This window comes from Poromitra crassiceps (assembly GCF_964638095.1).
Source record: "Poromitra crassiceps genome assembly, chromosome: 29".
In the NCBI taxonomy this organism is placed as follows: Eukaryota; Metazoa; Chordata; class Actinopteri; order Beryciformes; family Melamphaidae; genus Poromitra; species Poromitra crassiceps.
This window is the reverse complement of record NC_139641.1, coordinates 14,948,866-14,961,365: the sequence shown is the minus strand read 5'-3', so window position 1 is coordinate 14,961,365 and position 12,500 is coordinate 14,948,866. Positions and strand designations below refer to the sequence as shown.

General features: G+C 41.0%; 1 protein-coding gene across 1 annotated transcript in view; it reads right to left on the bottom strand.

Moving 5' to 3' along the window:
• Positions 1 to 10,200: 10,200 nt before the first annotated feature.
• LOC310800119 (very long chain fatty acid elongase 4-like) overlaps positions 10,201 to 12,500 on the bottom strand; it is a gene marked incomplete at both ends in the record, with an annotated part of 21,318 nt that continues 19,018 nt past the window's right edge. Inside the window, one exon of the mRNA XM_083662692.1 lies at positions 10,201 to 10,533. Within this exon, the coding sequence (XP_083518818.1) occupies positions 10,201 to 10,533 (333 nt within the window). The remainder of the gene's footprint in view (positions 10,534 to 12,500) is intronic.

The window sequence follows — 12,500 nt, the reverse complement described above, 5'->3', positions numbered from 1 at the left end:
GCTGACACGAGGTTAGTGGCTGAGTGGAGCTCAGCGAGCCGCAGGCAGCCTGCTGCCTTCGTGTTGCCGAGCGGAGAGTGCAGCACGTCGGCCTGGAATCTCCGACGTGCGACCCCTGACAACCAGGCTCTCAAGCGCGCACCATTATCGCTTTGCTGTAAATACGATATTCCTGGAATGCGCGTTTCAACGAGCCAGTTACATTCTTTGCATTCTTAGACATTATCGTTTTTGTTTTTTGTTCATGTTTCATACAATTGGCCAAGTTAGTAGTTAGTTTATAGGATAGGAATTCTGCCAGATGACAGGCACTAGGCACCATTTTCTACTTCATTTGGAAGAGAAAATTATCCTGAAATGAAGATTTGATTGACAGCTGCCATGTAGTGATATGATTGGTTGAAATGGGGTAGAAATTTGATAGTACTAGATGACGTCAGCAAACTGTAGATTACTGTTATGAATGAAATCTTGAAAAATGAACTGTTTTTCCACACTGAAGTGTGGAAAAACTAAAGAAATTAGATTTTTGTGATTTTTTTTGGCATACAATAGGTGCACTGCATAGCCAGGTATTTGAACTAAAAGAAAAGAAAAGTCATTTTTGGGTTCGGCTCGACTTTAATTGTCGATTTATTTATTTTACATTTGTTGTCTGCGCAGCCCACCACACAACAGCGTTTAGCTTGTTTAATTCAAGGAAAAAATGACGCCGGTGTATGGGAGTGAATGGAGAGCTTTCCCCCATGATGGGCGTGGCATATTTCATGCAGTGTCTCTATGTGGACATGAAGATGCAGGCTGCTGGTGCTACAGTACAGCACAGTACAGTATAGTATAGTACAGTATAGTACAGTATAGTACAGTACAGTACAGTACAGTACAGTACAGTACAGTATAGTACAGTACAGTACAGTACAGTATAGTACAGTATAGTACAGTACAGTATAGTACAGTACAGTACAGTACAGTACAGTATAGTACAGTATAGCTAATAACTGCTATAATTAGCAACACTTGGCAAACGCAGCTCAGCAGGCCGGCCGGCCATTTTGGGATGATCACATAATACAGAATACAGAACAGAAAGTGCCGTCTCGTCTCTGACATATTGGGTAGAAAATAGCTCCCTGCAGAAATAATGGATCAACAGATTATAGTGCACTCCAAAGGTGAAATAATAGATCTCAATCTCAATAAACCTCATAAAACGTGGCTTGAATATTTGCTTTTAATACAGGGATGAGAGGTTTTTCCCCCTCACTCTCCAGGAGCTACAGTATGTAGCAGACCTGTGACTAAAAGTATCCACAAACACTTTGAATGCTTCGGTTAAGCCTCCTTGACTCCTTGACACGGAGAATTACACTGAATACCAAGGAGGATTATATAGAGAGGCAAAGTGACCGCCTACTTCCTGCTTCAGCACTGTAGCCAGAGATTTCCATCTGCTATTTCTTTTCCCATAGACATTTCGTAAAATGCTTATAAAGATAGTTTTACTTTTTCAAACCAAACGGTACAGATATATTTAGAAACAGGAGAGATCGCATAACATTTCACTGGGACCAAAACGTTAAAAAAATCGGATTTAAAGAAAATATTTTTTCAATGTTGTTGTTTTTTCGTTTTGGTCCGAGTGAAATGTTCTATGGTCTCTCCCGATTATAGCTTTAGCTGAACCGTTTGGTTCGACGAAGTACAACTATTTTACAAACATTTTACGAAATGTCTATGGGAAAATAAATGGCGGATGAAAACCTCTGGTACAGTGCTGAAGCAGGAAGTGACGTTCACTTTGGCTCTCTTTACAGCAGGAAAGTATTTTGAGGACAGCACAGTACTATGCTTCTCTGTGACTGGCAGTGTGCTTAGCTATAGGCCAGTGGTTCGCAAAGTGGGGTACGCACAGCCCCGGCTACAGCCCACTACAGTATAGGGGGCGTTGGAATTCCAGGAGGGGGCGGCGACAACGTAACGCACTATTCCCAGCTTGAAAAACATGAGCAGACCAGTTGCCTTATCTAGGCATCAAGTCAGCCGTTTTACTCGCGATTACAGACACGTTAATAGAGACGTGTAATTGTGCCTTTTATGCCAATATAACGCTCTTCCAAAGAGCCTCTCCTCTTTGAGATCATTACAGACAAGTAGACAAACACTGCCACCAAGTGCCAGCTTTACAACAATAGGCCGTATAGTTAATAGACAAACTATAAACACACTAACACAGCCTGACAGCCACCAAGTATGTGCCTGCTTTAACGCTCCTTTTCAACAATTACAGACAGTATAGATGCTACTGACACGCCCCGCGGGAACATAGCCTAATTACATAGCGTGGAGAGACCCGGCCGGCCGCTCAGAGTGCAGGCTGCCCCTTGCTGTCCATGGTGCTGACAGTAGGCTATAGACAAGCTACAGACACAGCCACAAAGACGTGCCTGCTTACCAATATTTAAATTAAATCCATTCATAACAACAATAACAGCGTGTGCAAAAAGAGCTAAAAACTTATAGAGGACTCTTTGGGTTTGGATAGTAGCTGTCAGCAGTTAAAAGCGACGGTAAACATAAAAGTCTTTAGTCTATTTTTAAAAGTAAGTAAGGTTGGGGCAGATCTGAGGTCTTCAGGCAATTTGTTCCAGCCCCCTCACGCCCCCTCGTGACGCCGGGATTGGGGAAAGCATATGTAGCAGATTATAATGTGTTTCCACTTGTCATTACGGTTATGGTTATGAATATCACTGAATCCACTGGGCATGGCTGACTATTATGTAAGAAGCTTCTCCTTTAAGACTCCTTCTAGCTTGGGGAGCAAACCCCGTACAGACCCATGCAGACTTGAGGAGTACGCCCCTTAGAAACTTCCTCAGTCTGCTGTCACAAGTGCCGTGGTAGGTTGATATTCTCCAAGCACCCCAACATTTATTCTTATTTTTGTATACAACTTCATTTTAATTGTGAAATGTACTTACCAAGCTGCCGTTCCTCACTTTGCCGATTGTTATTGTAATCTAACGTGTTTATTGACAATGTTTAGTTGCTGCTGGTTGATTTGGTTTCTCATTCTTTTACTGTAGTTCCTGGTGCTTGCTTGGCTGTGCTACCGTGTGCCTGCGAGGGGTCCTAACTCATGTTATTATCGCCAGGTCAACGCGATTTGGATGTCAAACACAACGCAGATTTTACTCCGTTACACATACCCCTAGGCCTAGGGACAATGTAAGAATAGATCATGAAACTGAATAAAAGGTTCAAATAAATCTCCTTTGGAGGCACTAATTGCAACTCTTTCTTATTTTGTAGTGTTGTATTCTTCAAAAGGTGGCTTATCGTTCATTCATTGCATCATATATACAAGGGATCAGCCGATCACCATTTTGGTAAACAAATGGTGGCACTGGGTCGAAACAGAGAACGCGCAGAGTGAGGAGTCAGTGGCGTGCCTGACCAAGTTGGTGCCCTAGGCAAGATTTTTGCTGGTGCCCCCCCCCCCCCCCCCCCCCCCCACCAAAGAAAATATAATAATAAAAATTATATTGCAGCTAATTCCACCACTGCAGTGCAGGCTCAGAATCGCCTGATTTAGGGACCATGGTGAAAGTGCTGCAGCCCAGGCAGCCAGAAAGCCAGAATTAGAAAAAATATTTCACTATTATTTAAAGACTTAAGACGTTGTTGTGCTTATTTTTGGTCTACTATTGTAAAATAATAGTAGGCCTATTATCATGAAAAAGTACTTGTAAAAAAAAAAAAAAAAATTACCCTCTCTGGCGCCCCTAACGGCTCAAGCGCCCCTAGCATTTGCCTAGTTCACCTAATGGACGGCACGCCACTCAGGAATTCAAAAAAGGACTATACAGCAGCCCCTGCTGGTGCAGAGGACATTATGCACCTCACCATGCACTGCTCTACCCAGCTTGGACTCTTTTACTGACTCCACCTCTGTCTCCCTGTCCCCATGATCAACTCTTGTTGAAGGGGACAGTGCATGGCCTGCATAGCATACGTCTTGAACAGATAGCCATTAAAACAGCTGCTGTGTAAGCCTGTCTCTCTCCTTTCTAACTGCCTCACAGTTCTGGTGGCAGATATTGTGATGAACTGATACTTGAAGTCTATTCTAGGCTTTAATATGTTTTATTTTCTGAGTATAGAGACACGCCCCAATTTGTGATCCATCGTGATAAATGAAACCATTTGAAAAGTGTTTGTAATTTATCTGCTTCCTGTTTGCCTCAAACTTCTTCAACAAACAGTGAGTTTCCTGTTCTGTTCTCACACCTATTTGTCACATGCTTTTGCAGATAGAGACAAAGGAAATGAGTCTGGTCAGACTGGCAACAACTAGTGTTAGTGTGTGTGTGTGTAGGTGTGTGTGTGTGTGTGTGTGTGTGTGTGTGTGTGTGTGTGTGTGAGTGTGTGTGTGTGTGTGTGTGTGTGTGTGTGTGTGTGTGTGTGTGTGTGTGTGTGTGTGTGTGTGTGTGTGTGTGTGTGTGTGTGTGTGTGTGTGTGTGTGTGTGTGTGTGTGTGTGTGTGTGTGTGCGTGTGCGTGCGTGCGTGCGTGTGTGTGTGTGTGATTAACCAATCCAATGAGGACTGACATTTTTATTTATTTGCATTGAGTATGTAGCCCAGGGGCAAGGGAAAACACTTTTGTGTTCCAGTGCTTTGTCTGAGGGGAGTAACCTGACGCTGCCAGATGGAATAGCGCCCCCATCTGGCGGAGTCAGGTTATGAGGGGAGGCCCACAGTCTGAAAACCCCTGAGCTAGAGAATTAGAGCACAAATCCAACAGAAACCTCTAGTGAAGAGGTCATATTATATATTATCACCATGCTAAATACTGACAAAAATCATAATGTGTTCTCTCAAATTGCCATTACTTGGTTCACCTTATAGAACTGTATGAAAACAATATCGCCCAAGAAGGACTAGGAGACAGAAGGAGTAATATCATTCAGCACCAGCACGGCTGCAATTTGGTATAATGGTATAATATTCCTTTATACTACTAGCATATATCGCGCGCTCTTTTTTTTTACTTGCCTAAACCCTATACCATAACAACCAACATCTTTAAAATGAAAATGTAATGAAACATGTTTGAAGAGTTGTCATGGCGATTCCTCTGTTCTGCGTCAAGGCTTTCTTACAGAAAGGCTTCAGGCCTAACTTGTCCCATGTGTGTGTCTGACAGACGGTGTAACTTTGATTTATGCTGAGATGTGTTCATGGCACCCCCTAGTGTTCCTGAAGAGAATAGCAACACACTTTCCAAATTGTCTCCTCACGTCACATTAAACCAAACAACATTGTCTTGCCCCAAGTAGACAGAATATCTATCGATCATCTATGTCCTTAGTAGACAGAGGGTGAAATGAAGTGGCAACAAGCTGCTATTTTTACAGGCATTCAGTTTAATTCAGTTTGAAGAGACTTCAAATAAGTTATGATACTTAAAAGAAACAACAACACGGAAGCAATGTGGACACATCAAATGTCCAAGCATGATGCTGGGAACGTTCCCGAATGCGCAATGTACAAAATATCACAATGTATTATGTACAACTCAAAAAGAACTTTCACCTCGATTAAAATGGTTATTTACATCAAAATGTATAGAAAACCATTAATAAATAACACCGAATTACAAGCTGGAGTTGTTGATATAAAGCTCTATACTGTTGTATATAGATGTTGTACTCTATATACTGCAGGCAAAGCGATGCTATTCTTAATAGTGACTTTTTTTGTAGATAAATTATAACTCTAAAATCCACCCCAGATAGATTTACATACAAGGCCAGATATGGAAGAAGCCTGAAAAACTAGACACAACAGATATTGTACTGGATATTGGAAGATATTTCATTGAAAGATAAACAGTCACAAGGCTTTAATTCATTCATCAGATATGAATAATTCATATCTGATTTTTAAAAAGCAACCCAAAACAAACAAACAAACAAGTAAACAAACAAAAAATCGATTGCAAGGCTGCAAGTTGCTGAATAGTTCTGAATGTTCCTCGCCCAGAACACAACCGCTTCTACTTTGCTCGGCACACATTTTGTCACCAGCGTGTAAAAGACGAGACAAAGACAGGTAAACATCGGATCTGGTTGATGCAAAGAAATCCGGCCCACAAAGGATTAGAAATTGGATTTTTCTGCTCCTACATACATCTTCCTATTGAACATTGACATTATTTCCATCTGTAGAAGGTCACTGTATGCTTGAGATGGGTGAGAGCTTACTGTGCTCCTGTGTGGCTCAAAGGCGAGTGGTAGCAATCGTCCTCCTGAAGACGAGTCGACAAGAGTCGAGTGGACATGTCAACTTCAGTCTCTGTCTCTCAACACCAATAATAGCATGAACAAAGACGCAGCGTTAAGGAGCAACACCACATAAGACGGCATGAGACGGAAAATAACAAAGATAACTCAGATATAAAAATTGACGTGTGTGTGTGTGTGTGTGTGTGCGTGCGTGCGTGTGTGTGTGTGTGTGCGTGCGTGCGTGTGTATGCGTGTATTCCTGTCTCAGTACAGCAGTGATTACGAACAAGTACTACGGGTTCAAGTACTTCGGGTTTGCTTAACCCATTGATACCTGATGCAGCATTTGTGTGTGTATCCCTTTAAGACCGTGAACCGCGTTAACGCGGTTCGCGGTCTTAAAGGGATACGCACACAAATGAGGGATATACACGCAAATGCTGCATCAGGTATCAATGGGTTAATAACTCAGGTGCCCCTTTAAAAAATATGCACACTTGTGACCTTAGGACATTTTTGTCCCCTTTAACTGCTATAAAAAATATGATATATTAATATTATTTTACACAGTTTTGTTCAATCTTTTAACCCACTTTAGTCCTGATCATGCCAAATATTCATTCATTTTCAGAATGGGAACCCTTTAGAAATGATGTCTCAGACAATTTTCAATAATGAAGGCTACCTTAGTCAATATCTGATTAAACTATCTTATTCATTCATTCATTGATTCCTTCCATTCATCTTTATCTCCCCTGCAGGTTATGTCACTCAGTTATAGACACGCCCCTTCAATCCTGTCCAATCACTGTCTCCCACGCTTTCCCTCTCATTGGCCTGCTGGCCAATCACTTGAATGGGGTAGTAGTTTATATCAGGCCCCTGGTATTCTGTCTGTGTGTCACCCGCAGTTGCTGATCCTACGCCGCTGCGGTTGCTCTGACCCTCCTCCTCCCCTGAACACCACCATGTCATGACTCCTGTAGAACTCCCTATGGGGGGTTCTCTATCCTATATACATCACTGACATCCTCCTCTCGCTCAGGAGGAGCGACATCACATCATGGAGTCATACGCCAAATCTAAATGTTGTTTGTCCATTCGTTAAAGTTTGTTATACGTTCCTTCTAGTCTCTCATTATTGAAATGCCAGTTTGTTAACATAATTCCATTTGTATGGGGAAAGATTAATGAGTTAAATAAGATCAATTAATAAGTGGAATTTTATTTATTTAGTTAGTTAGTTATTTACTTATTTACTTATTTATTTGTTTATTTGTGGGGGGGGGGGTTATCACAGATTAGCAACAACATTGATTTTGATGCATTCAAAATACTTACACTTGTGACCTTAGACTTAGAGGACATTTTTCCTTAACCCTTGTACCCTAATAATGAAAAATCCTAAATTTACCATTAAGGTCCATCTGATGGACCTTAAGTAATACTGTACTAATTAATAAATATTAATTTTTTTATTTTTATTTGATTGTTTATAATTAATTGGTAACTTCATCCCTAATACCTCATACCAACATTTCATACCTATTCGAATTTTAACCCCTCAAATGCCAGTGTACAGTAAGTACAGTAAAAATAAAAAAGTACAGTAAAAAGACAAAATGTGAATTTCTTTCCTACCCATAAAGTCAAACTGGATTTCCCCTGGAGGGATTATCATGGCTTGGGATATGTCAAAGATTGGCAGCAACATTTATTCTGATCACTCTTTAGTTTTTCAAGAAATGTACATTTGCAAATGAAATCCTCAATTTACCATTGGTCCATCTGATGGACCGTCATATTTATAATGTATTCATTTATGAATAACATTTTTTTATTTTTTTATTTTTTATTGTTTATAATTCATTGGTAACTTCCTCCCTAATACCTCATATCAACATTTCATACTTACTCAGAATTTTAACCCCTCAAATGCCAGTGTACAGTAAGTACAGTACAATGAAAAATGACATAGAAACACAAAAAGTGAATTATTTTCCTTCCCATAAAGGCAAACTGGATTTGGGTCTGATATTATGGGCAGGTTGGGGTGTTTTACAAAAGTCCCCACTGGAAGATGCCTAGTCTCAAAGATTGGGAGGATACATCTTAGAATGAAGTCACAATACTTATGACATCACTAGCCTATGACATCATCAGTGATGTCATAAGATGATTTTGCTCAATAATGATGTCACTGATGACATTACTGATGATTTCACACACATTGTGACATCATCAGTGGGTTTTCATATTTTTTTTGTAAAAATAATATTTTTCATATTTTGAGCCAAAAATCAAAAAAGCGCATGTTTTGGACTAGCAGCCATTTCCCCCAAAACACACAAATGAGCTTTAGTCCAGCATCCATCCTGGTCTAAAGGCTTCAAATCAGTAGTGTGGACTGTCAAATTCAGTTTTCTAATATTTTCCCATCTTTGGCATAGGAATAAAAAAAAATTACATTTCATATAAACTGTATGGAATTGATTGCTATGCCAAAACTGGGGGAATATGGGGAAATAGCCAAACACAGTAGAAACTACAATTTTAACCGCTTGAGTCAAGGTGAGATGGGTAACATCAAGGAAATAATGATTTTTTGGAAAATTAGCTGGGAGTCAAAAGAAAATGTTGTTTTTGTGCAAAATTAACATTGAAACCAATGGGACAACTCTGCAATGGACTTTGAGACCATGTAACTCCCCCCAATTTTCAACCAACTCCAAGGTTAGATATTAAGGTCAAATTTCAAGGTATTTGGTCCAGGATGCCCGCTGAAACAAATAAAATAAATTAATTTTGTAAAGATTTGCTGGGAGTACCAATAAAGTGTTTATAATGGAAGTCAATCTGATGGACTAATGGTAAATTTAAGTGTAATTTCAAAACAAGGTCTTTGGATGGTAGAAAGATGATAGATATGGATGATTTTTGTAAAATACCCCCCAAAAAATACCTAGCCTTAATTTCAGACCATTTACTCAAAAAATGTCCAAACGGCCCATACGCGAATGTAAGAAATATCCATCAGATGGACCAGTGGGGTACAAGGGTTTTAAACTACTATAAAGATATACTCTATATTATACTGTATATTAATATTATTATTATTTTTTGACTTTATTTTAAATCTTTTAACCAACATGTGGTTTTAATGGGAGTCAATGGGCCAAAAATGTCCTCCAAGGTCACAAGTATGAGTATTTTGAGTAGCCTACTACACAGTATTATAGACTTTATATTATAGGAGCTGAGGTTGAAAATCCCCAAATTAACCAAAAATACACACCCTAGCCAAAATGTATGCCATATAACACAGCCAAAACAGATAAAAATGTCCCTAAGGTCACTTAATTTAGCTTTGCCAGGGCACCAAATGGGCTGGGTAAGCAGCACCGTCTCTGTCTATTCCTTTTCCAGGCTCAATTTTAGCAGTTTGCAAGCCACTGATGCTTTTGGACCCTTATCGACTTGGCACCACAATGGGCTACATGCACAACTCCACTACTTCCTGAAATTAGTACAGCTTCTTTATTTCCTGTCATCACTATTGGATGAAGTGATTAATGTCAGGTGTGCTGCAGTCACAACAGTGATCAGGCACACCTGATTCATCAGTTCATCCAATAGTGTAGGACAGGAAATAAAGAAGCTGTACTCATTTCAGGAAGTGAAGAAGTTGTGCATGTAGCCTATAAAGAGAGGGAAGATCTATCCCATAATAATAAGACCTATGCCGTACCGCAAACCACTGAATGAACACGTCCCACCGTAACATCCATCCATCCATCCATTGATATATTTCTCAAAATGAAGTCTTTCCGTGTGTTTTGCACGACCAACGTAGCCCCAAAGCAAGGCCCGTCATCAGCCACGCCTCACCTCCACATACCCCTTCTCCCCCCTACTCTTAATCCCGCTTAGCTCTTCCTTTCCTCTTCCTCCTCCCGGAGTTCTCCTGGGGCTTCTCCTCCTTGCCGCCCGTCGTCATCACAGACGCCCCGTTGGCGGCCTTGTTGAGGCCGTTCAGCGTCCCGTTAGAGAGCGCCGCCGCCTGCTTGGTCGGCTTGGAGGAGTCGCGGCGGTGGGGCTGCTGGCGGCGGTACGTCTGGTAGTAGAAGTTGCCGAAGAGGACGATGAAGGTGACGGCGTAGCAGATGAGCGAGTAGTGCATCCAGTGGGGGAAGTCGCAGTCGACGTAGAGGGACAACGCCGTGTGGCCGATGGTGACGTGGAACTGGATCTGATGGGGACAGAAAAAGGAGAGAGGGAAAATAAATGAATAAACAAATCAATTAAAATAATAATCATAACTAGGGCTGGGTTAAAAAAAATCCATTCTCCGATTTGTAATCGATTTTTATTTGAATCCTTTGATATCGATTCGTATGTCCAGAGATCGATTATTTTTTATAAAAAAACAAAAACAAAAAAAACATAGGCTATACTATTATAGGCTGTGTGTGGTAATTGAAACAGTTTCAAGTTGACGTTTATGTTTGTAGTTGAAACAAAAACATAAATACTGTAGGCTACATAAATGGAAATGTTTGATCATTAATATCTACTTTGAGAAATGATATAGGCTGAAATCAAATCACTGTGCATAATTGTGAAAGTGTCTTTATTGACAGATGAAAAGGCTGTTATTTACCCTTTGTCACCACCTGGTGAGTAAATATATTTGTAACTAAAACCATTAAAATTGACAACCGGCCCGCAACTTTTTTTTCCTATGTAGATACCCCCAGGGGGTTCCTCCGTATATAACCCCCCCACTAAAAACATGCAGAAGATCAGATCGTCATCGTCATCCGACCAGTGATGACAACATCCGAAGTTGGTCCCCGGGCGCTGTACGAGAAAGCGACCACTGCTCCTGGCCTGCCCCTCGGAGGAAAGGACATGCCTGGATGGGTTAAATGCAGAGGACACTTTTCACCGGCCACCGTCAGAATGAGTGTGTTGTGGCTGCATGCATGTATTGTGGTGTTCGTGTGACAATAAAAGACGGGCTTGTCCGTTACAAGAGTATGAATACACTGACACGGACAAAAGTGTCCGGAATTCAAAAAAGAATTCCCAAAAATAGCCGCGCTATCATCCACTTAATAGTACAGGATTAAATATATTGGTATATGATTGTGATATATTTTATTTTATTTTATTTTATTTTATTTTATTTTATTTTATTTGTTTTGTTTGTTTATATGCTGTCCGGAATTGGATACCCTGACGTTAGATGATTAGGTGGCCATGTATGAAGAAAGGAAGGCCTGTTGTGTGAACAGGGCACCAGGGTTATACCCCTCCTACTCTTGAAGAGTCAGGACCACGGTGTAACGTCTCACCCAGAGGACGGTGCTCACTCACAGGACAGAGTCTCTGTCTCTGCCCTGTCTCACCCAGAGGACGGTGCTCACTCACAGGACAGAGTCCCTGTCTCTGCCCTGGGGCATTGGGGAGATTATTTATGAGACCAAAGGGAAGAGCACCTCCTACTGGTCCTCCTAAACCAATTTCAGCACCACATGGTCGGCCATCCAAGGAGTATACATATCATATTATGTAGTGATGTTCTTTGTGGTATTGTTTTGTCTGTCTGAGACCAAGAACCACAATGGAAAAAAAGTCTGTGACTTCATTGTGTCTATCTTTGGTGTTTTCCTGAGATGAATGTATTTTTATGTGTTTTTAACCTAATCAGTCCCTCCAGGATATCGCGTAGTTTTTTTGCGATTATTGCGATTTTTCCTCTTATCCTCATTTCCTCTTCATGCCTTCCCTGTCCTCCTCATCCCTTGTTCCTTGTTAAATATTCAAACTACTAACTAGACCCTAAGCTAAATATGCCACCTGTGTGTGTGTGTGTGTGTGTGTGTGTGTGTGTGTGTGTGTGTGTGTGTGTGTGTGTGTGTGTGTGTGTGTGTGTGTGTGTGTGTGTGTGTGTGTGTGTGTGTGTGTGTGTGTGTGGCTCTCAAATGCTTCACACTAGCAAAGTGGCTGTCCAGTGACGATTTCCGTTTGTGTTCCTCCACGACAGTGTTGCACGGAGAGCAAAATAGTTTGCCTCCACTTTCATGCAAAACATTAGGTAATTGTTTTGCGGTTATTTTTGTTGGCAAATGTGAGGGGTTTGCCCTCCTCATCTCAATGCGACGACGTGTTACGTTACGTCCCATACTCTCGTCACTTCCTGTTGTTGTCCCT